The 24,942-nt window shown below is 44.8% G+C and overlaps 2 protein-coding genes and 1 pseudogene across 6 annotated transcripts in view; 1 reads left to right on the forward strand and 2 right to left on the reverse strand.

Moving 5' to 3' along the window:
* Window positions 1–400: 400 nt before the first annotated feature.
* Window positions 401–9,586, reverse strand: LOC125921493 (carbonyl reductase [NADPH] 1-like; annotated as a pseudogene).
* A 220-nt stretch (window positions 9,587–9,806) lies between these two features.
* Window positions 9,807–13,399, reverse strand: LOC125920757 (carbonyl reductase [NADPH] 1). 2 transcript variants are annotated; one of them, XM_049627908.1, is made up of 3 exons: window positions 12,990–13,378; window positions 12,313–12,420; window positions 9,807–10,480 (listed from the first exon to the last, which is right to left on the reverse strand). In XM_049627908.1, the coding sequence occupies exons 1-3, from the start codon at window positions 13,276–13,278 to the stop codon at window positions 10,044–10,046; spliced, it is 834 nt and encodes a 277-aa protein (XP_049483865.1). In that variant the 5' UTR covers window positions 13,279–13,378; the 3' UTR covers window positions 9,807–10,043. The 2 variants fall into 2 exon arrangements, with proteins under 2 accessions (XP_049483865.1, XP_049483864.1); XM_049627907.1 differs by lacking the exon at window positions 9,807–10,480 and adding an exon at window positions 10,491–11,832 and having other exon boundaries at window positions 12,990–13,399.
* Window positions 13,400–17,953: 4,554 nt separating this feature from the next.
* SETD4 (SET domain containing 4) overlaps window positions 17,954–24,942 on the forward strand; it is a 31,031-nt gene continuing 24,042 nt past the window's right edge. For 2 of the 4 annotated variants that reach the window (XM_049627902.1, XM_049627904.1), the window contains exons 1-2: window positions 20,501–21,225; window positions 23,159–23,254. In XM_049627902.1, the coding sequence (XP_049483859.1) occupies window positions 21,153–21,225; window positions 23,159–23,254 (169 nt within the window). In that variant the 5' untranslated portion in view covers window positions 20,501–21,152. Of the gene's footprint in view, window positions 18,446–20,495; window positions 21,226–23,158; window positions 23,255–24,942 lie in introns of those variants that run through there. The other 2 variants (XM_049627903.1, XM_049627906.1) reach the window with 2 other exon arrangements.

Genomic DNA, 24,942 nt, shown 5'->3' on the forward strand with positions numbered 1-24,942 from the left:
AGCCAGGATCTTTTCATTTCCAGATGTTTGTTTTGAAAGCTTTCAAAGAGAGAAGTGGAAAGAATAGGACTGTAGACACCCATGTATCCTCCAAACTAGCCTCAGTAGTGATGAGTGTGTTACTATCCTTCACCTTCTGTAGAGATTTTGCTGGACCATGTTAATGTTACAGACTTGACCGTTTCTCCTTACATGAATAGCGCATTCACCTTGAGTGTTGACAGTAATTCTTTCATATCCATTGATACCAATCCTTATTCACTTTTCCTCCTTGTCTCAGGTTGTCTCATGGATATGCCTCTAGTGCTCACTCCCATTTCACACCTTGCAATTGTGTTTTTTTTTCCCCAATGAGTTTGCTATTTAAAGAGACCACAACGATGTCTATTTTGTAGTAGAGGCTGATAAAGTATGCTAGTTAGGGAAATCTAGCCCTATTCATGGGTTTATATATTGTCTCTGGTGACTTTCAAGCTACAAAAGCAGATTTGATTAGAGACCACAGGCTTGCAAAGGCAAAAATATTCATTATGTGGCTCTTCCACTAATGTTTACCAACACCTGAGTGAAACTGTTCCTGCTCTTGACCTAACTTAGGGTCTGTTAGACTTTGGGGCTGGTTGGCAAGAAACAATCTGCACACATGGACATTTACTTATAATTGTTTATTCATCTATGATATTCATTCATTGTTGGTTGGCATTAATTCCACTTTTTCTTCTCATATATCACAGAAGAAATCACAAAAGACTTCCCAGAATTAGTAACCAATTCAATTTAAGTACTCAATATGGACAGTGGTTCTTCCTCCTCCTCCTTTTCCTCCTCCTCCTCCTTCTACTTCCTCTGATATGAACATTGTTAACAGTGTAGTCCTTTTGTTCATATCATGGAAGTATCATAATGGGACCCATGGAGGGAACTGGGGCGGGGGGGAGTCCCCATTGTTCAATGTTCTTCTCCATTACAAACTCCCCGTCAGGCCCCTTAGCATCTGAGGGCAAAAGGGCCAAGTAGATGGGGGTCTCTGCTCCTTCTTCTGGGCTTTTAATGGCTGTAGGTCTACCCATGTCTGTTCTCACCCACCTAGGGCAGCAGGCATTCAGAAGGATCCTGTTTCCCCTCCTCTGCTCACTCAGTTTCCTGGCATGGATTCTGGACAGGACAGTGATACCCATCTTTGACACTCCATATGTGAGTACTTTCATATCAGGGCAGCCTTCCTTCCTGTGTACCCCGCTCTTTGTGTCTTCCAGAAACTTGTTCATGAGCCCCACCAGCTCCTCCTCTGTGATAGTCTCACTTCTGAACTTCTGCTGAAGTTCTGAGCTGCAGTTGTTAAGAACTATGAAGCTCATTATACTAGACACAGTGGCCACTCTGCCTAAAATACAACACAAATGGTCATGTAGAATCGCATGTGTAAGAATGATGAATACCAAAATCCCTTAGATTTGCCTATTTGGGAGACAGTTACCAGTTTGCTAGGAGTGTGAATGTAGTCTTCCTATATAAATGAAGGACACAATCCAATATTGAACCTTGCAAGACTCATAATGTCTCAGAGGATGTCAGAGAAATGATCTAATGGGGTGTGCAGTGCCCAGATGTCCCATAAAGAAAAGAAAGTGACTTCTACAGGAACGTGCTATCAGAAGGTAAGTCGGTGCTCACTGCAATCATGAGTAGAGAGCCACTTTTCTTCACAGGTCCCCTTTGGAACCATCTTAACATCTTATGGTCCCATGGCCAGTGCTCTATGAACAAGTGTCTACTAACCAACAAACATCTGATCATTTTAGTGATGACCTTTTGAAGAAGAACAGACTGCATGTGTTTTGTGGGCTGTCCCTCTGATAAAACCAGGTAAAAAGAAATCACCTCAGTGGGCTAAGGTGTGTGGTATTTTCTCTATGTTGGAATTTCATCAACTTGGGAGCAGTGAGAAAACACCAGGCAATATAGTTATGGGAAGGGGCAATGGAACAGTCACATGTTAAAAAGATAGTATAAAAAAGAAATGCTATAACATGGATGAATCTTGATAACATTACCCAAAAGAAAGTGGCCAGTCACAAAAGACTACTCATTATATGATTCTCTATATATGGGATGTCCAGAGAAGTAGATGATCAGACAGATAATAGATTAGAGGTGCTTCAGGCAGTGGGATTGTGGGAAAAGAGGGCTGGTGCTAAGGGCACAGGTTCTCCTTGGGGTGATGACAGTATGCTAATCTTAAAGAAGTGATTGTTCCACAAGTCTGTCCATATACTAAATTCCACTGAATTGCATACCTGAAACGGGTAAAGTGTATGATATGTGAATTGTATCTCAGTAAAGTGGTTAGAAGTGTAAAGCAATCTCACAGTTCTCACTAATTCTTTTTCAAAAATATATTTATTATTCATAAAAGTGAACTTACATTGACATGTATAAATAGTTTACTATTTTTCCATCTACATGAGTATCTTTAGCCTAATAGAAAGATTATGAGAATTTACGAACAGTAAGAGCTTCAATAAATTAGGAAACTATCCCTATTTTATGTAAATATCCGGGAAAGACAGTCATGGTCACTTAACTCTGAGCTCCATCCCACTAAGGAATGTCAGTGCCATACAAGTTCAGTGTAAGAGATAATGCATGACCCTGTGATTCTCATTGGTGGTGTTTAGAGACAATTAAAATGAATTGCAGAAACTGTCTTATTAATGTAACAGGTTTCTAAGATGAATACCTTTGAGAAAGGAGTCAGTTACTCCATACTTCCTTCCATCTACAACATACTAAGCTAAGATTAATGGAACTTAGGGGCACCTGGGTGACTCAGTCAGTTAAATGTCTGACCCTTGATCTTGGTTCAGGTCATGATCTTGTGGTTTGTGAGTTCGAGCCCTGCGTTGGCTCTATGCTGACAGCTCTCTCTCTCTCTCTCTCTCTCTCTCAAAAATAAATAAACATTAAACAATATTTTTAGAAAAGTTAGATGTTTTAGTAAGCAGCTCTCCGATTTTATTACTTCTCACTAGTTTATTTCATTTTCAAAAATCATTTGCCTCTTTCACAACAAAAGTAACATATATTAACGATTTGAAGTTTCAAAAACAGAAGTGTGTGAAATAAGACAGAAGTAGAGGAACCAACATTGGGTAACTGCTATAGTAGAAAGACTGCTACATTTACTCCCTAGGGTGCGGAGCCAGTTTCTTAAGTACCTTTAGTATAGATAGTAAATGGAAAACTCTACTAACGTTCTGTAGGCTGTTTGTAATGAAGTGATGACCTCTTTCCTATTCTCTATTTTCTATCTCAGGAAGTCTAGTATCAGCTGTGAAAATGCTTACCTGTAAGCGTGATGGGGAGTAAAAGGTTTTGTAGGTAAATTCCTGGTAGTAGATGCTGCAACCAAACCCTCTTCCTCAGGCCTGTCCCATGCACTGAACACATCCCCAAGCGGGCAGGGTGGCTGTCAGGGGGCTTTGCCTAGAACTGGGAGAGTTGGTAGATGCTTCTGGTCTGACAGCTCAGGACAGGAATCACATGAGAAGGAATGGGAAGCACTTGTGGAGTTTATACAGCAAAGACTCTGATCCAAACATTTTTGTCGTCAGCGTGGACTCATGGCTTTCAGTGTCATTTCGGAATGCACGCAGCCTATATGCTAAGAAGTGTATGGACCATCCCAGCGTCCTTGTGCTAAGGGTGTGTGAGTTCACGTCAGTGTGTGATATGTATGTGAATGGGAGTGTGCGTGAGACAGAGACTGTATGTGTGACTCTAAGTATGTGACACTGTGCGTGAGGTAGTGTGACAGTTGCCCTGTCACAGTCACTACGAAAAGCACATTACCCAGGTAAGAAAGGACTCTTGTGCTGGTGGGGCCGGGGTGTGTGTTGGGCTTACAGTTTATCCAGACCATTACTCTGTATGTGACCAGGGATCTATTGTTAGGAAATCTCTCACTATCTCCTACTCTCCAAACCTCACTGTCCTCAAGCAGAGCCACAGTGATCTACACAACGCAGGGTATTTTAGACATCATCTCATTGGGAGTCACAAATTTCAAGTGCATTACTTGATTCTCAAGGCTATTCAGAGTCTGTAAGTTCAAGCTGGTTCTTGTGACCTTTGATGATTTCACATTCATCACATTCCCTGGAAGATTCATGTTTTCTAATACCAAGAGGACCAGTTGTTAAGTCTCTGGACTGATAGGGGGTTTTCACAAAACACCTCAGGGTTTTAAATGTGCCTCCTGTGGTTTTCCCTGAGGTACCTGGGGCCCTGAGACGAGGAAGACATAGGCCCAATCAAGCAGAGTCCTTATGTTGTTTCTCTAAACTTACCAGGTAAGGCTTCATTTGGAGAGGGGGATCAAGTAAAAATGATTTGAGGACCTTGAGTAGTGGGAAGAACCACTAGTTTGGATGTCCCATGACCTCAGTCTGCAACCAGCTGTGCTCGTGACCTTGAGATTCATTATTCCTCCATGTTATTAATGGGCACCATATATAAGATGCCCAGTACATCACATCTAGAATGCCCAGCCACCTATCCTTTCTAGAACCAATATGTCAGAGGGTGTGTGTGAGTGAGTTACGTTTACTATTGTAATTTTCCAAGCAAATTCCACTAGTGGCGTTTCAGACTAAGGATATTGCAAAGCAGTACCTTTTCAAATGAAGGTTGAGAACACCTTTTTTAAGGTTTCCTTGATAAGTGCAGCGTTAACAAGACTGTATTTCCACCTAGTACTTTAAGCTAATATCTGATGAACAACAATGTTCAGATTTCCAGTTTGCTCAATTCCTTAGAGATGTTTATATCTTAATATCTTTTTGAAATAAAACCATAGATAAAGACAATAAAGAGGAACAACAGCTTATCCTTTTAAAGAGAGTATCCTTCTCATTCAGGAATAGGAATTTGCGGGGCAGGGGAGGGAAATGATATAGAATGTGGGAAAGGGTTTACATGACCTTGATACTGATTGCCTGGTTAAGACTGGTGGTGGGCACCTGGGTGTTGTAGATTCTTAGTATTTTGTTTTTGTGGCTAAATTATTTCAGTAAAACTCTTTTTGAAGAAAGGATTAAAAAGTAAGAAGAATGAACATATACTATTGTGACCTTAGGTTCACGATTCTTTTGGTTTGTCCTTTCATGCCAAAACCCAAAGCAGACATTGGAAGCAGACATTGCATTTTTGAATAGGTTCTGAACTAGAGAGATCTGGTGGACGTCATTCAAGATTGTTCTTTCTATCCTGGTTTCCAAAGTAGGTGGGAGGTGGGAAAGTATTTGCTTTTGGTTATGCTAGCTAGGATTTCTCCCAGATAGTCTTGCTAAAGGGTGTAAAGTTATGGTAACATGAACTGCTGTGGCTGCCATCCCCCCAAACAATGGAAGAACTCTCCTATTTTCAAAGTCAAGAAAACCCTGCTCTTACACTGAGAGTATAGCTTGCATTTCTAGGTCCCTGAGTCTAATTTTTCTGAGTCAGGATCAATTGTTTGATTAGAGCCTGCCTCAGCAAATGCAGGAGAACACTCATTTCTCATTCTGGTCCATGACCAAATACACAGCAGGCACCCACACTGTTCTGTAGGTGAGAAAACAATCGGCCAGAAGTGAGTTTTGCCTTCTAAGGGATACGTGTAGGAAGTGTGATGCTGGCACAAGGAACTCGTCCCACATCAACCTTATGGTGAGTAAAGGAGTCAGGGGACATTTGAGAGCCGCCCTTTGGGTGCCGGTGAAACCAGTGGTAGAAGGAGAAGTAGTAGAAATTTCCAGGAATGAAGAGGCAGTGGGGGCAGAACTGACAGTAAACTGTATACGCATGTGCTCACTCAGGCCAGACACCCTGATCTTTCTAAAAGTGTCACCTCACTTACTCAGTGTACTAAACGAGTGGTGGTTCTCCCATCATATTAATGTGGAGGTAAATATTAAAGTGGTTTACAACCAGGGAATTATAGCAGTTTGTTTTGTGCAAACATTGAACAAGGTGAGGGGAACTGATGGACTTTGGCAGGCCTGACGACAGAGATCCCTGGAAGCTATGCTCAGGATTGAGCTTTGGTCCTGGACTTTTGGGAGTAAATGAGCACCCAGAAAGTACAGGGAATAACCACAAAGGAAAAGACTGAAGAAGTAGCGTCTCTTTGGAAGGTTACAATTGGCCAGAAATGACAGCTGAGTCTCTGTTGGAGAGTTGGGATGGAGAAGGTTGGGGGCAAATCCATAGGGCAACTGTTAGGACCTGGTCAGTGATAATCAGGAGGTGGGCATGGTGACCTCATTTGTCATGGAGGGTGGATGGTGGGGTCTGTGACCAGGATGATATTGGGAAAGCACAAGTGTTATCTAGATGTGTGTTAGAGTTTTAGGTAGAGGTGTGGGGCGGGGGGAGGTTGGAGGGCTGGGATTTGAGGAGGGAAAGGAGGACATCCTGAGGACAGGGAGAAGCAGGAGGAGAACTATGTGTGTCTGGGGCTCTGGGAATGTTCTAGGCAGGTGACAGAGTTTGGGGGGCCCTAACAAGTTTGGATAGGGACGAGTCCACTAGCCTGAATAAGATCACTCAGAGGGAGGGAGAGGGAGAAGGAAGGGTCCAGGAAGAAATCCCCAGGGAAGTGCACCCGTGAGGACACAGAGCCAGAAAAAGGCCTCTGGGAGGAGAGTTTGGAATGAAGATATAAAGGAGAAGAAGAAGCCAGTTGTGAAAGGCCAGTGGGACAGAGGGCACTGCTGAGTGCTGGACACGTGTGTACAGAGTCCTGAGGGGAAGGGCACCTGTCCAGGTGGGGACACAGCAGGGAGGCCGGGGTGGCTGAGCAGGGAGAGGGAGCAGGGCCTGTAGATGCGGTCAGAGAGGCAGGGCCAGATCATTCCAGAAACAGTACTGCTGTAAGTCGTCACACCTACCTTGGGGTCTCATTAGGGGCAGCAGTTCTGTGCACACGTCTCGGGTACCAAAAAGTTTGTTTTCATCGTCACTTCTGCTTGAATATGTAAAGGGGCGGGGTCATTAGCTGGTATGGGAGAAAGAGAGTAGGTTAGTAAGTAGTAGCCTTCTAAGAAGATTCCATGCAGTGACAGTAACATTTTTTGCTGTATGTGCAATCTGGTCAATTTTCAAGTGTGTAGGTTAGTGTACACTTTGTTCCAAAGGGAATTATCTCACGCAGTGATGCTATTTAGCTTTGTAATTTGGCACCATTGCAAAAAGCTAAGGTAAGGGTGCACAAGGCATCTCTGCATATGACCCTGTGGGATTTGTTGTGTTATTTCAAAATTAGTCAAAATTCATGGAGGGGCACTCGTGTGCCTTAGTCGGTTAAGCGTCTGACTTTGCTCAGATCATGATATTGCAGTTTGAGTTCAAGCCCCACATTGGGCTCTGTGCTGACAGTGTGGAGCCTACTTGGGATTCTCTCTCTCCCTCTCTCTTCCCCTCCCTGCTCTCTCTCTCTCTCTCTCTCTCAAAATATACAAATAAACAAACAAAAGACTCATGGAGATTCTCAAAGAGAGAAGCATGCAAAAACCCAGGTGAAGTCCCTGAGAGCCTGATCTATGGCAATGCCAAGGTCCTTTGGCTGAAAAGGCTTGCAGTTCCTGGAGGGTCCTCTCTCCTTCTGCCTCCAGTCTATCTTCTTCCCTAGGGTGGGTGTTCTTGATCCCCTCGGAGCTATGGCCCCACAGCAGCGGTTCAGACACCAGCTCCAAACTCACCCTGGCTGGTCCCCTAAGGGAGGTCTCCTGGCCTTCCCATGTCCTTACTAGCAAGGGCAATGCCCGCGTTGTTCACCAGCACATCCAGGCCTCTGTACTCCTTGCGCAGAAGTCACGCAGGGCGCGGATGCTCTGCAGGTCATCGACGTCCAGCAGGCACGGACTCAGGCCCTCGCCCTGGAGCTGCTGCACGGCCGCCCGTCCCCGCGCCTCATCCCGTGCCGTGAGCACCACGTCCCTGGAGAACTGCCGGCACAGGTCGCGTGCGATGGCGAGGCCAATGCCCTTGTTGGCCCCAGTCACCAGTGGCACGTGGGATGTGTGATGGCATGACCGTGTGGAGTGCTAGGGAGGCCCTGTGTGTGGGACGGATGGTGTTGTGGGCCACACAGAGGGCCAGTGGTGCGTTGGCCTGGACCCAGAACTGTGTGCTGGGATTCAGTGCTGACTCCTAGAACACTAGGCCCCGCCTTCGTCCTTTCAAGAAAGTTAGAGCGAAGGTACCAGAAGGCTCTCTATACCAAATCTGTCTCCCCTGGGGCTGCACTGTGAGCCCAACCAGGCCTGTGTCCTCTTAGGATCCCTCCCTCTAGGCCCGGCATTGGTTCTGGTTGGAATGCTGTGCTCCCCAAAATAAAGGTGGTTGGTCATGGATTTATATGGGGTTGAGATTCATGGTAGGTGAATGAAAATTATTTTGGGAAAACCCCAGCAGAAAAAAAGGAGCACGGATATTGTCTTGAGCATGTGTCCTTCTTTCTCTGCAGAATGGATAAGGTTGCTTTCTTTGCAAAATTCAGTTTAGTTGCTTACACAGAACTGCCCTTGGGGACAAGATCCCCGTGCTTTTTAAAGAGAAATTCAAGAGGGAGAAGTAGAGAATTAGGTCTTGTCCTAACTTTTGGGCTTCTCCCTCAGTGTGACTGCCAGTGGGCCCTGAGAGGGAGGGAATGTTTATGAAGGTCACTGAGGGCTGAGGCATTGCTTAGAATGTTTAATGGTTATATAATCCCATTTGCCTAAATTGCCTATTTTTTATGTTCTTCCGAGGTCACAGTAAATAAATGTTATATATACGGTGTTATTTTCATGGTATCAAAAAAAAGATGTTTGCGATGGATTGCCAAAGGAGCAATTGAGATTCTATTGTGCTGCTCTACACATTGAGTTTCCTCATGGTCAGATTAGAAATACAAGCTCACAGGGAGGAAATTATTCACCCCTTTGAAGTGAAAAACTTTTAAAACACGGACCCTACCCTTCTTTTCTGGGTCTGTCACCTTTCATTTGGGTAAGCCTGAAAATCCCTGGTGAAGAGTGAAAAGTAAGAGACTCTTAAAATCTGAGAACTGAGGGTTGATGGGGGGGGAGTGGGAGGGCGGGGAGGGCGGGTGATGGGCATTGAGGAGGGCGCCTGTTGGGATGAGCACTGGGTGTTGTATGGAAACCAACTCGACGATAAATTTCATATATATATGTAAAAAGAAACGTAATCAGTAAGTAGAAGCATCTTTAGAACAGGGATGTCCCTGTGAAGGGAGGCAGGTAGGTGGTGGGTGTTCATTCAGGCCCACAGGAGCCAGGCTTGGTTTGGGCGGGAAGACTCTTCTGTCACTTTGGTGTCCTGGGGCGAGTCACTTGGGAGTCATGATCTACACTCAATCTTACTCAGTTCCTCCCCTTGTCTCGGATCGCCGTATGGATGGATCTTGTGTTCCCACTCCTATTTCGCACGTGGCGATTGTTTTTCCCAAGGAATCCGATATTTTAAGAGATCACAGCAGATGTGTTGCCCATGTTATACTAGAGGCTGGTGAAAAATGCTCCCTGGCACATCCAACCATGCTCGTTGGCTCACGTGTTGGCTCTGGGTTCTTTCAGCTACAACAGCAGATCCGAGTAGATCCTATAGGGACTGTGTGGCCTGCAAAGCTAAAAGTATTACTATCTGTCTCTTTCTATACTGTTTGCTTACTCTTGAACTAGACTGTAACTTCTCCTCATCTACTCAGGTGTATTAGATTTTTCTGCTGGCTTAGCATATACAGTCTGTACAAACAGGCATTTTATAAAGAACCATTTATTCATTTCTGGTGTTATTTCAGTGATTTCATTTTTCTCTGCCTTTTCACAGCTAAAATAAAAAATCTTTCACAGAATTAGCAAACTACTCAAATACAAGTAGGGATATTTTACACTCTGTTTTGTTTTGGATAGGGATAGTATTGACAGGGAAAGAGTTCTTTTGGGCAAGGGAGGGGGTTTCACAGAGGGCCCCATAGATGGAACCATGAATTCGGTTCACCATTGTTCGACTTTCTTCTCCATAACAAACTCCCCGTGAGGTCCCTCAGCATCTGAGGGCAAAAGGGCCAAGTAGACGGGGGTCTCTGCTCCTTCTTCTGGGCTCTTAGTGGCTCTGGGTCCGGCCATGTCTGTTCTCACCCACCCAGGGCAGCAGGCATTCAGGAGGATCTTGTCCCCTCTCCTCTGCTCACTCAGTTTCCTGGCATGGATTCTGGACAGGACCGTGACACCAATTTTTGTCACTCCATATGCAGTATCAGGCCAGCCCTCCTTCCTGTGCACCCCGTTCTTTGTGTCTTCCACGAACTTGTTCATGAGCCCCACCAGCTCCTCCTCTGTGATGGTTTCACTTCTGAACTTCTGCTGCAGTCCTGGGCTGCAGTTTTTAAGCGATCTGAGGCTCACTATGCTAGACACATTGACCACTCTGCCTAAAATACAACACAAAATGTTATGGAGAAGGGCAAAGAAAGATGAATTCCAGTTTCGCTAAGATTTGGTACTAGAAAATTTCCACTGAAGTGTCATGAGTTTGCTGTGAGCATTAATGAAGACTGCCTGCATGAGTCAAGGACAGGACGGTCCTAAACTTGTTATAGCCATAATGTCTCCGATGATGCCTGAGAAATGCTCTGGTGGGGAGGGCGCCGAGCAGATGCTCCACAGGAAATCGGAAATGGCTCCTATAAGAACACGCTGACAAGGATGAATGTAGGCCTGAGAACCTGAGTGACATCTCTGTGGCAGATTTGCTCATGTGATATGGACCGAACCAACTGTGAGTGACCAAGTGGGACTCTAGCAATGTGCCAGCATCTCTTGATTCTTGTTTTTCTGTTAGATGTGCTACTGCACTGTGACATGGTGTCACATTGGACTTCTTAGTAAGATTCAACTACCATTTATAAATGAATCATATGATGCTATGGAGAGTGATGAGCAAATGTACCGGAAGACTGAGTGACCGTCTGCTCAGGATGTAATACTGATGGAAAATGACAAGCCTGATGAAAAACTAGATTTACCTGACTGTCAGCTAATTTCTATACTGTTAAATTAATTAAACAAGGAGGCCATTACTTTGCAGTGGCTCTAATACCCTGGTGGCATATGTAGCAAACCAAAATCAATGCCTGTAAATGCCTCAAACTTACAAAACTGAAACCTAAGGACGACCGATCACAAACAACCAACTAAGCTTGAAGTTACATTCAATCAATAATTTTCTTCCCTTAATTCTGGGTTTTTCTGTATAATAGTCCTTCCCTGAGCACCTGTCAATGGAGCATTGCTAACTACTTCTGGTTTTGTGCTTCCTGATCCAAATACAGTTGAACCTTGACAACCCAGGGATTAGGAATTGCTGAATCCCCATGCAGTAAAAAATCTACATTAACTTCTGATTTCCCCAAAAGTTTACTGATAGTTTGATTTTGACTGAAGGCGTATCCATGACATAAACAGTCGATTAACATACATGATGTATTCTTACAATAAAGTAAGGTAGAGAACAGGTTAAGAAAATCGTAAATAAAAGAAAATATATTTATAGTACTGTACGTATGCTTATGGAAAAAAATGTGCATATAGGCAGCCTGAGCAGGCCTGGACGGAGGCAGTGGTGTGGGGGCCTCTCCAGGTGACAGCAGGCCTGAGGGACAGTAGAGCTGCCTCATCTGCCTGGAGATAGACCACTGGCCTGTGGCCATCTGTGGCACATGTGAGTGTGCAGGCCTTCTGGAGGCGATGGGGAGGGATCTGCACCTGGCCTGGGCAGGGCGTCCTGAGGAGAAAGAGAGGCAGGAGGAGAACTATGTGTGTCTGGGGCTCTGGGAATGTTCTAGGCAGGTGACAGAGTTTAGGGGGCCCGAACAAGTTTGGATAGGGAAGAGTCCACTAGTCTGAATAAGATCACTCAGAGGGAGGGAGAGGGAGAAGGAAGGGTCCAGGAAGAAATCCCCAGGGAAGTGCACCCGTGAGGACACAGAGCCAGAAAAAGGCCTCTGGGAGGAGAGTTTGGAATGAAGATATAAAGGAGAAGAAGAAGCCAGTTGTGAAAGGCCAGTGGGACAGAGGGCACTGCTGAGTGCTGGACACGTGTGTACAGAGTCCTGAGGGGAAGGGCACCTGTCCAGGTGGGGACACAGCAGGGAGGCCGGGGTGGCTGAGCAGGGAGAGGGAGCAGGGCCCGTAGATGAAGTCACAGAGGCAGCGGCAAGATCATTCCAGAAACACCACTGCCTGGGTCCCTTGTCACACCTACCTTGGGGTTTCATTAGAGGCAGCAGTTCTGTGCACACGTCTCGGGTACCAAAGAAGTTTGTTTTCATCGTCACTTCCGCTTGAATATGAAACGGTGTCGGATCATTGGCTTTCAGGGAGAAAGAGATCAGCGTTAATAGCAGCCATGTGGTAAAATTCCACAGAATGGCATATGAAGGAAAAGTGCATGTGAAATGTGGTGAATTTTTTGTAAAACTGGCCTCTAGTTCATAGTGTTGTGCCAATGACAACGTCCTCATTTGATAAGGTTGGAGAATGTTGTAAGATGGCACCATCTTGGGGAGGGTGGGTGAAGGGGGCACACACGGGATCTGTGTTCACCAATTTGTGCCATTTTCTTGTTTATTTCAAAGTGCATTAAAAATCCACCCAACTGCCCTAAAGCCCAATCCCAGAGAAACCCTGTGACAACCTGGAAAGAATCCGAGGAGTCTTAGGAAACACAAAGGTCACTCTGGATGAAAAGCGCTGTGATTCCCCTGGGACTTGGCTCCGGCCCCACCCCTGTCCCCCATCCCTCCTTCAGCCCTACGGAGCCATTTGGGACGCCACAGGCGCTGAGAGCCCCACCGCAGCGATTTCCCCAACAGATGCAGCCCACCCTGGCTGGAGGTGCTCCGTGGTGTCCACCTCCCCTGCGTGCCCCCATCCCCTTACTCTTGAAGGCGATGCCCGCGTTGTTGACCAGCACGTCCAGGCCCCCGTACTCCTTGCGCAGGAAGTCGCGCAGGGCGCGGATGCTCTGCAGGTCGTCGATGTCCAGCAGGTGGAAGCGGGGGATCAGTCCTTCGGCCTGGAGCCGCTGCACTGCCGCCTGTCCCCGCGCCTGGTCCCGCGCCGTGAGCACCACGTCCCCCGAAAACTGCCGGCACAGGTCGCGCACGATGGCGAAGCCGATACCCTTGTTGGCCCCGGTTACCAGAGCCACGCGGGTGTGTGACGACATGGTTGCGCGTGGGGTGCACGAAGTACTTGCGCGGGGAGCGGACCTTCAGAAGGCGTTCGCTGCGCTCGGTGCCTCTGGAGTTTACGCACAAAGTTCGGCGCGCCTGCGCGGGGTTAGAGGGCGCTAGGAGCGCGCGGGCGGGACGCACCTCCCCCTTAGGGCGTGGCTTCCCGGGAACCTCCCAGGGGTGGTGGAGAATGGGAAGGGCAGGTGGGTGGCAGAGGCTGGTTAGGTAGCTGCCCGCCAGGCAGCGGAGAGAATCATTCTATTTGGCCATGTCCCTCATTGAGTCTAAACTGAGCCTGTATCCCTGGTTCTCCAAGGGTTTTTCTTTGTATCCTCTCAACTATTCAACCATTGACTTGTGTAATTCAACAAATAGGGCATTTGTAGAGACTTTTTTGTTTGTTTTTCCGGGTTAGGAAAAAAAAGCTCTTGAAGTGTTTGGAACTATAGTTGTGGAATAAGCTAGGAGATCAAGTGTGTGTTGTTTTCTTCCCTAAGTATGTGAAAGCAAATCTACCGGTTTGTCCTTGGTTGGTTTTCACGTTAGAGTGGGGAACAGTCACTAAATCGTCACAGGGTTACCTCCCTCGACACTTGCAGGGTCATCAGGTTACTTGTATGCAGGTTCTGCAGTGTACAGGTGGAAGGAGGGGTTTGAAGCCCTTTCTTACATTCAAAATAACTTGTCAGGGTGCATCTTATTTTCCCCATTTTATTTTTTATTATTATTTTTAATGTTTATTAATTTTTGAGAGAGAGAGGGAGTGAGCGGGGGAGCAGCAGAGAGAGAGGGAGACACAGAATCGGAAGCAGGCTCCAGGCTCTGAGCTGTCAGCACAGAGCCTCATGCGGGACTTGAACCTGTGAATCCGGAGATCATGACCTGAGCTGAGGTAGGCCACTTAACCAACTGAGCCACCCAGGCGTCCCTCCCCATTTTAAAGTGAGGAAATGGATCCTAAGAAGTTCATAAATTAGGTCAATGGTGGGAAATGAATTTTCTTTTTTCTTAAAAATTTTTTAAAATGTTTATTTATTTTTTGAGAGAGACAGAGACAGAAGACGAGTGGGTTAGGGGCAGAGAGAGAGGGAGACACAGAAGCAGAAGCAGGCTCCAGGCTCTGAGCTGTCAGCGCAGAGCCCGATGCGGGGCTCGAACTCACAAACCGTGAGATCGTGACCTGAGCGGAAGTCGGACGCTCAACCGACTGAGCCACCCAGGCGCCCCTCTTATTTCTTATTTACAACAGAGGAAAAGGGGACTATGAAACCAAATCTCATTTCTGCACTGCCTGGTATGATAGCCATGAGTGGCTATTTAAATGTAAATTTAATCGAAATAATACAACTTAAAATTCGGTGCTTAGTTACATTAGCCATATTTCAAGCGCTACTAGTCACATGTATTAGTGGCCGCTGTTTTGGATAGTGCAGATCTATAGTATCTCCATTACAACAGAAATTTACAAGCAGTGCTTTAGATAGTTTCCAATTATGTTGCAATTCAAGGTGGGTTTCCAATTAGTTGCAAAAAACAAACAATTTGGGAAACCCCTTTGCTTCTTTTTGACCCCAATTTTTATTGAGATAATTGCAGATTTGCATATAGCAGTAAAAAAAGATACAGAGATTCCTTACGCTTTACACAGTTTTCATCTATGGTAAAATTTTGCAACAATATAGTAGGATATCATAATAAGGATAGTCACATGAAAACAATCCATCAATCATATTCGGATTTCCTCAGTTTTACTTGTACTTATTTGTGTATTTGGATCTATACAATTTTATCACATGCTTGGGTTTGTCTGTCCACCACTAGAGATGTTGAAAACATTTCCATCAGCACAAAGATCCCCATTGTTGCTTTTTTATAGCCAAACATCTCTCTGTTGCCCACCCCCGCCTCCACTCAATTCCTTGGGAAGCAGTAATCTGTTCTTCATTTAAAAATTTTATTGTTTCAAAAATGTTATAGAGATGGAGTTGTGCAGTGTAACCTTTGGGGATTTTTTTTTTTTTTCACTCAAGATAACTAAGTGCTTTGTTTTGGATTTTCTCCTTTATCAAAGTGTATACTTGGTCTGCCATTTGCTGGCCTCCCTCCACACCACTCCCTACTTTCTTCTATACTTGGGGTGAGCCAGTGTGAAAAGGAAGTGGGATGAATTAAATTCACCAAATTAAGCCACAGAGATAGTACATAGTGTGCAGGGAACTTTGGGCATGGTGAGAGGCCTGCTGTTTCAAAAGGCAAAACAAGAGGACCACGAATCATATTTTCTGGCTGATTTGTTTATCCTTTTGGTACTTGTACGAACACAAGACTTGATGGCCAATGACGCAGGATGCTCAAGAAAATGCAATGCATAAAATATCACACGGAAATATGAATTTAGCTTATGATGAAAGTGGTATTAACAATTATGGGGGTAAGAAAGAACTATCCCAAAAATGATTGCATAATGTACACTGGTTAATTTCTAACAAGACAAAAAAGTGCCTTCTCACTTCTTAAATTTATAGTTTTATAAATGTAACCATAAGACAAGTGTAAGGAAATATAACTAAAATTTGTGGGAAAAGGACTTTGTAAGCATAAGAACAGGGGAAGCATCACAAAGGAAAGGACAGATTTAAGTATGGGAAATGTTTTGAAACTTTATTTTTTTGAAAAGCATGCTAATTTAAAGCCAGTGAATTAATTTCTGTTTTGATGATTTTTTTCTTTTTTTGCCCCGTCACATTTGGGTCTCGATCCTGGTTGTGTATTTGCGAGGTCACCACCACTTTCCATACATAGCACCTTGTGTGGCCTCTGAACAACTTGAGAAAGAAAACAAAAGAGTAAAGATGAAGGCCCCAGATCTCTGTTAGTACTGCTGATGTTTAGCATGGAAGATACTCGTTAGTTGTGAGTCAAGTCTGAGGTCATCCTGGCTGCTATATGGAGAAAGAATTTTTATCATGTCTTTTAACTTGTGGAATAAACCCACATCTTTACTACCCACTGGTTCAAAACAGTTGTTCTGTCCTAAAGTACCCAGTTCTATGGTGTCTACTAACATAAAAGATGTAGGAAAACAGTATTGTTAAATGACAAGTTATGAAGCTCTTAGGGTCTTCCCTTGCCCATGATTATTTACCCTCACAGAACTCTGACACTGGCTTTTCTTCTTACATTCTAAGCTTGTTCAATAAGCCTTCTTAAAAGGGTGGTGCATGAATTTTAATTCCCGGAATCAAATTGTGACTGAGCTGCTTAGGAGATATGAAAATCTAAGCAATGTACTTAATTTTATCAAAGATAAACAACGCTGGATACTGGTTAAGGTGGTAAGGACAGATTTTAATCAGGAATATACTATTGAAACAGGAAATTGGGCCCAGTGTGAAATGAACTTAACTTGGATTTGTACAGAGGTGGCTGAGTGTTTTAAAGGGAGAATAAGGGCACAGAGAGGGGGAATGGAGGGGCTTGAGTAGAGTCAGGGAAATGAAGAATTACCAAGAGTGTGTCAGTGTAAATGCCATTAGGCCAGCTGTGTGGGCTACACAGAGACTGGGAGACAGAGGCCCTATCTTTTCTGATGATAACATTTCAAATCCTTAAGACACTACTGAGGTGTAAGAGATAGATTTATACCTCAAATGGACAGAGGAAGGACTCAAATTGTGAATCCTTTTTAGTAAATCCTCTAATAAAGGGTGCTGAAGGGCCCATTATCAATTGTTGGTTAGAACAAACAGATATTCTTTTGGCAGGTATAGAGGGCTAGGGTCACCTTAAGGATGTGGCTGTGAGCTATTAGAAACTATGTTAGTGTTTGCTTTTTGAAAATATAATGCTAAGTCTTTTAATTTGTGTGTGTAGGGGGCGGGTAGTGGATGAAACCAGTTGTTCTGAGTTTGTACTTTTCATAGGCCAGGGTTGAGGTCTGGTTGAGAAGCAGCCTCAGAGCAGCCTGGCTTGAGTTTGCTGAAGGGGAGCATCTTTGTCAATTCCCATCTAGAAAAAGGTTGTAGGCATTTTTTTCCTCCCTCATGAAAGGAAAATCCTTCTTTCATGTGGTCCTTTTCTTCCTGTCTTGAATGCATTTGTGTGAGATTGTGATGCTTTTCCGGGATGCCCTCCAGAATACCGCATTACATGTTACCGTCATGGCTCCTTAATTTTCTCCGCGTAATGAGAGATTCTCAGAGTTCACTTGTTTTACACGAACTTGACAGCTTTTGTCAATGTACATGGTCGGGTGTTTTTGGGTTTGTCTGGTATTTTCCGCAAGGAAGAACTGGGGTTATGAGGTTTCGGGAGGAATACCAGAGATGAAATACCCTTCTTACATATGGCGAACCCAACATCAACATGATTACCATGAATCCTCATCACGTGACCAGGGAGTATCAGCCAGGTTTCTCCACTGTAGTTAATATTCTCCCCTTTCCCCAATGTACTCTCTGCAAGCAAGTCACTAAGCATAGATGGCAATCAAGGCGGGGAAGGAGGCAGAAATTGAGCTCCATATCCAGGAAGGATTTGAACTTCGGTAAAGACGGTACCGGGAGAGCTACGCTAAAGAACGTGAAGTGGGGCGGGACTAACCGAGTAAAGGGGCGAGGCCGGGTCGGCCGGGGAAGGGAAGGGCGGGGCGGGGTCAAGGCAAAGGTTGGCAGGTAGGGCCTGACGCTGTCTGCTAGGACGCTACCTCGGCCCGAGTCGGTGGATGGAGGGACCAGGCGGGGCCTGGCGGCTTTAGGGGCCGGGTCGGGACGCACGCCGGAGGAGGTTCGTCCCCTCTATCAGGGAAGGAAGGACTCCGCAGGCCAGCTGTATGGAGCTCAGCTTCCCTGCCCGGGGACCGCTGGGTTTTCTTACCCCTGACCCCGGCGCGGCGGCGGCGGGGGGGGGGGGGGGGGGGACGGCCGTGACGTTTCCGGGAACCTGGGCGCACGCGCACACGAAGGCGCAGGCGCAGTCGCACGGCAGGAGGCGGGGGCTACAGCACCGCGGGTCGCCTGAGGACTTGGGTTGGTCAGGACTCGAAGCGGGCGTGGCAGCTCGACTTCTGCGTGTGACGCTGGGCTCTTGCCTTAACTCACGTTTCCCTGGGGCGCTGATTTTGGTTTCCTCGTGCGGTGTGCCCGGCGCCGCCGCCGCGAGGTGAGCCGGAAGGACGACGGGGAGACGGAAAGCGGTGAACCCGGGGTCCCGGTCCCGGGGTCGGGGAGCGCTGGAGCTCTCCGTATGTTTTCACTGTTCGGGGTGAAGAGAAGAGCTCAGCTCGCAGACCCCCACCAGGCCTGGCGTTACGCTGCGACGGCCGTCGCCCCCGTCACCTGGACGTCCTTCAGCGGGTGTAGCCGCTTAAACCGCGGTCGAGTCGCGCTGGGGGTGCGCGGGAGCCTGCGGCCGGGAGTTCGTACCGCCGGGGCCGAGACCCGGCCTCCCGTGCGAGTCCGTGCCTGTGGGAGCGAGGCCCGTGGCGTTCGTCGCGCTGTCACCCGGCGTCCGGGTGCGGGCGGAGCGCTGGGCACCGGAGGGGACGGGCCGCGGTTGGCCTCGGGACTTGGGGTAGATCAGTGAGCCTTCCCCCCGCGGGGGTGGGGTCGCCATGGCGCCAGGACTTCTTCCTCGTTTCCGTCCGGTGTTTACGAGTCGAAGAGTTTAAAAGCAGTCCTGTGGTTACGCTGCATACATATGCCCGCCCCTAAGGAATAGTCCTGTTGTGTCACTTATGTGTTGAGACACATGTAAGGCAGAGGACAGGAGGCTGCCAAAGGAATAGTAAAGGCCCCCTGCCCGGGCACGTCTTTTGAATAACCTTCCTTAAATCCTCTTGTTTTATAAACATACAGGATGCGTCAAAAGCCAACCCCAATGGGATCATTGAATGTTCCGCAACTTTATGTTTTTCGCTTAATGTATCTTGAACACAGTGCATACCTTCCTCTTATTAATGGCTGCATAATACTCCACTCCATTGTCTGTATCATGCTGGTGTGCTTAATGGATTTCATTTTTTATGCTTCCAAAGAAGTACCATGTAGAAACTGCAGTGGTCATTTTTTAGCAGGACAATACCATTTTTTAAAATTTAAATTCACGTTAATTAACATATAGTGTACTGGTTTCAGGAGAATTTAATGATTAATAATTTAATGATACAGTAACACCCAGCAAGTTCCCTCCTTAATGCTTATCACCCATTTAGCTCATCCCGCTGTCCACCTCCCCTCCACCAACCCTCAGTTTGTTCTCTGTCTTTGAGAATCTCTTATGGTTTGTTTCCCTCTCTGTTATTATCCTGTGTTTTTCCCTCCCTCCCCTGATGTTTACGGCTTTGTTTCTTTTTATTAAAAAAATTTTTTTTAAATGTTTATTTATTTTTGAGAGACATAGAGAGAGAGAGACAGAATGCAAGCAGCGGAGGGGCAGAGAGAGAGGGAGACACAGACTCCGAAGCAGGTTCCAGTGTCTGAGCTGTCAGTACATAGCCTGATGCGGGGATCGAACCCATGAGCCAGGAGATCATGACCTGAGCTGAAGTTAGACTCTTAACTGAGCCACCCAGGTGTCCCCATCTGCTTTCTTAAATTCCACATATGTTGGGGCACCTAACTGGCTCAGTTGGTTAAGCATCACACTTCACCTTAGGTCATGATCTCAGGGTTCTTGAGTTTGAGCCTTGGGTCGGGTCTGTGCTGACAGCTCAGAGCCTGGACCCTGCTTGGGATTCCGTGTCTTCCTCTCTCTCTCTGCCCCTCTCCCCCTTTCTCAAAAATAAATAAAAAAATTCCACATATGGAAATCATTGTTGCAATTGGCAAGATTTCATTGTTTAAAAATTTTTTTTAACATTTATTTATTTTTGAGAGAGCGAGAGAGACAGAGACAGAGTGTGAGCAGGGGAGAGGCGGAGAATAATGGAGACACAGAATCCAAAGCAGGCTCCAGACTCTGAGCTGTCAGCACAGCCTGATGTGGGGCTAGAACCCACAAACTGAGATCATGACCTGAGCTGAGGTCGGATGCTTAACCAGCTGAGCCACCAGGTGCCCCAAGATTTCATTCTTTTTGAGTGCTGAGTAATATTCCAATAGTCAGTGTAGATTTCACGATCATTTCCTTGTTTTGTCTGCCTTCTTGGTAGTCATTTCCTCTGTAATTTGTTGCAAACTCCCCTTTACTTCTATTGATTTCAGGATCCTAGTTCTAAGAACAAATTACTTCACATTGAAAGAGCATTTAAAGAAAAACAAACTGCTTAGAGAGAGGGAGCATGTGTGTGCGAGTGGGGAAGGAGTAGAGAGAGAGGGGGAGAGAGTCCCAAGGAGGCTCTTTGCTGTCAGCGCAGCGGGGCTCATGAATTGTGAGATTATGACCTAAGCTGAAATCAAGGGTCAGACTCAACCAAGTGAGCCACCCAGGCATCCCAGAATGTTTTCTTTTTTCCTCTAAGACTTAGCTTATAGAAGCTTTATGGCCGTTGTTTTTTCCAAGTATGTTAGGTTGGTGCTTAGTAAATGCTGATTTGAATTGAGATCCGTAAGTCACCAAAGCACACAGTGGTGAAATAGTTGAGGATTTTGATGATTAGTCAGCATTTAGTAGGACCTTAATATAAAACTGTTTCAGAGGGAGCACTATAATGGGCAATCCCTTACTGCATAAGGAATGATGATTTAGCTTACAGTATAAACGGTTTGTGTACAGAAACACTAGAGAAATGGTTTAGCAAATAACATAAGCTTGTGTATTCAAATCCTTGTAGGTACAAAGAACAGTGCTTATCATACAACTGGAAAGAAAGGCAAAGAAAAAGCTTTTATATTAGATTGGGCACCTGAACAGAAACTGCAGTTTTGATATGAAGATGGGAAGAGGAAGAACAAGCCGGATCAGAAGACGGAAACTCTTCAGAAGTTCTGTATCAAGAGGAGGTACAGTTTTGATCTTTTGGTGCCAGTGATGAAGAAAAGGAATCTTTTGTTGATTGGTATTAACAGACACATGTAGGTTTTCTCAGAGGCCCATGGGCAGTGTTCAAAGAGAATTAATACTCTTTTTAGGAATACCATTATGTTCTTTTAAACTCTTGTGGGAATGTCAGTGTATTTCTCATTGCTTCACCTGTGTCTTCTCTGGGAATGACTCCAGGTTTCTGTTTCCAGTCCTGACCTTTCTCTTGACCTATAGCTACCTGTAGAATATCAGCGTTTGGATGTAAATTCATCATTCCAGATTCAGCATAACTGAGTCTGAGCAAGACATTGTATGTGGAACTGCTTGGCCAACAAATGCAGTTGTTATTTTTGATAAAAATTAATAAAACTTTTCCTACTTGATCCCAAGCCTGTCAGCACCATCTTAGGCAATCTTTTCCAATTTCTTTCTTTGCTCTCTCTCTCGCTAGCGTCCTACTACATCTTGTCTAGTTTTTGTCAGGTAGCTTCCCCCTCTCCCTTCTACTACTGAAAGATGATTTCAGCTTGTTCTTTGCTGGGTTATCTACACCCTTGTTTTTCTTCCCTGCTTATTTTTCCATTTGTTACTCTCAGTCTAACTTTCCTAAGGGACTGTTCTCATGTTGCCTTTTTGGTTTAAAAGCTTCCGGGGATCCTCGTTCCGTTTTGCATGATAGATGAACTCCTCCTGCCTAACATTACCTTCCTTACGAGGGGGCTTCACCCTGCTATTGCATGTACCAGAAGTATGTTCTCCACTCGCCGCTCCCTGGACACACCCCACATATGTCTGCCTCTGTCGTTCCTCTGAATCCTTCTTCAGTCTAGAACAGCTGTTTTCCTTCTCCTTGCTTATTCAGCTTTTCTCCAGCCTTTAAGACTGAGCTGAGGTCTTATTTTTTTGGCAATGCCATTTTCACTTTTTACTAATGTCACCATTTGCTAAGATGCTTATTGGGTGTTATTCTTAAAGACCTACTTACTGGTTTTTTAGTTGTTTCTCATGGAGGTCTTATTTCCCAACTAAGATGTCAACTTTTGAGGTTGAAGAACATGTTGAACATTCCCCACTGTTTCTAACATAGTGCTCTGTATATAGTAGTTGCTCATTAAATGCTCACTGATTAAATGCTCTTACTGTAAAATCTATTCTCTAGTTTATGGTAACATATTTTGGAAGCCTTATATTTTGGATGGTGTTTTTAGAAAAGTTTTATTGAGGTATAATTGACATATAGTGAATGCCGCATATCAAGATCATGAACATATCCATCCATCTCAAGAAGTTTCCTCGTTTCCCCTTGTAATCCTTTCCTTTTGCCCCTCTTTAACAACAGCCGCCATCCAGGCCACCACTGATCTGCTTTCTGTCACTATTGATTTATTTGCGTTTTATATTTTCATATAACCATATAGTATGTCGTATAATAATATATAGTATTTGGCTTCTTTTACTTAGCATAGTTATTTTGAGATAATTGTGTCTATCAATATTTATAGTTTTTTATTGCTGAATACATTCCATGATTTGTTTGTCTTCTTGATGTACATTTGGATTGTTTTCATTTTTTTTTTTTTTTTTTTTTGCCTGTTAAAAATAAAGCTGTTAATGAACATTTGTGTACAGTCTTTGCTTTTGCATGGACACATGATTTCTCTTCTCTTGGGTCAATACCCAAGAGAAAGCTATTGTTGGCATTATTTACAGGAATGAATGTTAGATTTTATCAAATGTTTTTCCTGAATCTTTGAGGTGATCATGGTTTTTCTTTTCTAGTTCACATTATTTAGTCATATTTTAAAATTTATTCTCTTTTATAATAGGACTGTGTGAGACCATTACTTCTTAAATGGTGATCTGATTACATATTGATCTTATACTCCATTTTTTCTTTTCTCTCTTGATTAGTGAATGAGAGCTACAAGCCTGAATTTATAGAGCTTAAGAAGTGGCTGAAAGATAGAAAGTTTGAAGATACAAACTTAATACCTGCTTGTTTTCCAGGTAAGGGCTGTTATTCAAGTCTCATGACTTTTTTCACATGAGAGACGTGTGGGCCCAGGTGATAGGAAAACACGTGTAGTTCTTAAAGGTGGTCTGTATTCTGTCTGGGAGCACATCTTCTGTTGTGTGTCAGGCTTCCTACTTTGTAGCTGTCATATTTATTTATCCTTCGCCTTCTTTTAAAAATAAGTTGAAGTGGCTTATGGGGAGAAGTTCCCAAGTGGTGAAATAATATCAAAAATTATAAAAGGAAAATGAGCATAGAAAAATAAGGTGAAGGCAGGGATAAGAATAATATATAAAAGCCCTGATTCTAAAATCTTATTGTACACCTGGGAGGTGAGCCACAAATTTGACTTGTCTTTCCAGTGGCCAGACACTTTATATGATCAACACCTGAGTCTTTGTGTTCTGTAAAGAAAATTAAATTGTTTACATGGCAGAAGTGCAGGTATTCCTGGAAGAGACCTGAAGGAAATGTCTTTGCTGGGTCTTCATAGGGAAGACATTTATGTAATGTACCTGGTGTCCTTATCATCATGCTTATGGTAGTTTCATGGGATTTTTCAAGCCATGCAGGCTGATGGGATTATTCCATAGCTCAGGTGAGTCAAAACAGTTTTCTAAGAGAAGGAGGTTCCAAACAACCAGTGGAGGTGCTCATTCTCTGGTGGTGCGGCTCGAGGAGAGGAGTCCTTAGGAAGGCCTCAGCTGGCTTGTGGCTGTGCTCCCCAAGTGTTAGAGGAGGAGCCCTCTGTGTGCCTTCTGTGTGGCCGTAGCTTTAACAGTCACCTAAGCAGAGGCCAATTAACATAATTTTCTGAAGTTCAGGAGCTTGATGTGGAGTTTGGATTAGCATTTTCTTCTGGAACATTCTCTCATAGAAGTTGGCAGCTTGTTCTGGGTGTGTGCCTGCATACCACCAATTCCATCCAGAAGTGGGCTTGAGGTATCCGCGGAGAGGACCAAGATGCTTTTCGGAAGGATTCTGGGTCTGGTGTAGCATAGAGACTGCTGTGCCGTCAGGGCAGGTACAGCACACTTATCTTACAGAAAATTAAACCGTATGCCTCTTGAGTGCTCCTTTTGGCCACTGAGGTGATTAAGTAGCCATTACATAATTTAACTTTGAGCAGATTAACTTCCCTATACATCACCAAGATAAATAATTGACCACGTGTGGGCCTGGTTGAATGAGGTGATGTGTGTAGTTATTCCCTATGCGTCAGTTACACATGGTGACTTTGGGCTAAAATACTTGCCATTATCTGTTAGGACTACTCCTATTTAAGACAGTAAACCTTTTTTGTCAGGCTCTAACGGAATGTTGAACTTTCTGTTTTTGTGTGTCAAGCATAAAAAATAGTAAAAGCCATGTTCTTAGATTTGACTGGATGGAGTTCTTCACAAGATGATCAAGAAGACATAGTGTCAGGCATGGACTTGTGCCTTTGGCCTGTCTATGCCTCAGATGTCTCTTTGCCTTAAGAAGGATAGGATTGAAATTAGCAGGCAGGGATTGGCATATGCTTAAATGGGATGCCTGAAAATAAGTAATCTATCTATAATTTAGAGCGGTAAAGAGTTACCGTTTTTAGTGGGAACAACTGTCTCTGGGCCCACCTCCAGGTTCGTGGTCACAGAGAAGCTAAAGCAAAACGGTTTGGTAATGATCAGAGCCCACTACT

This window comes from Panthera uncia, chromosome C2 (assembly GCF_023721935.1).
Source record: "Panthera uncia isolate 11264 chromosome C2, Puncia_PCG_1.0, whole genome shotgun sequence".
Taxonomy (NCBI): Eukaryota; Metazoa; Chordata; class Mammalia; order Carnivora; family Felidae; genus Panthera; species Panthera uncia.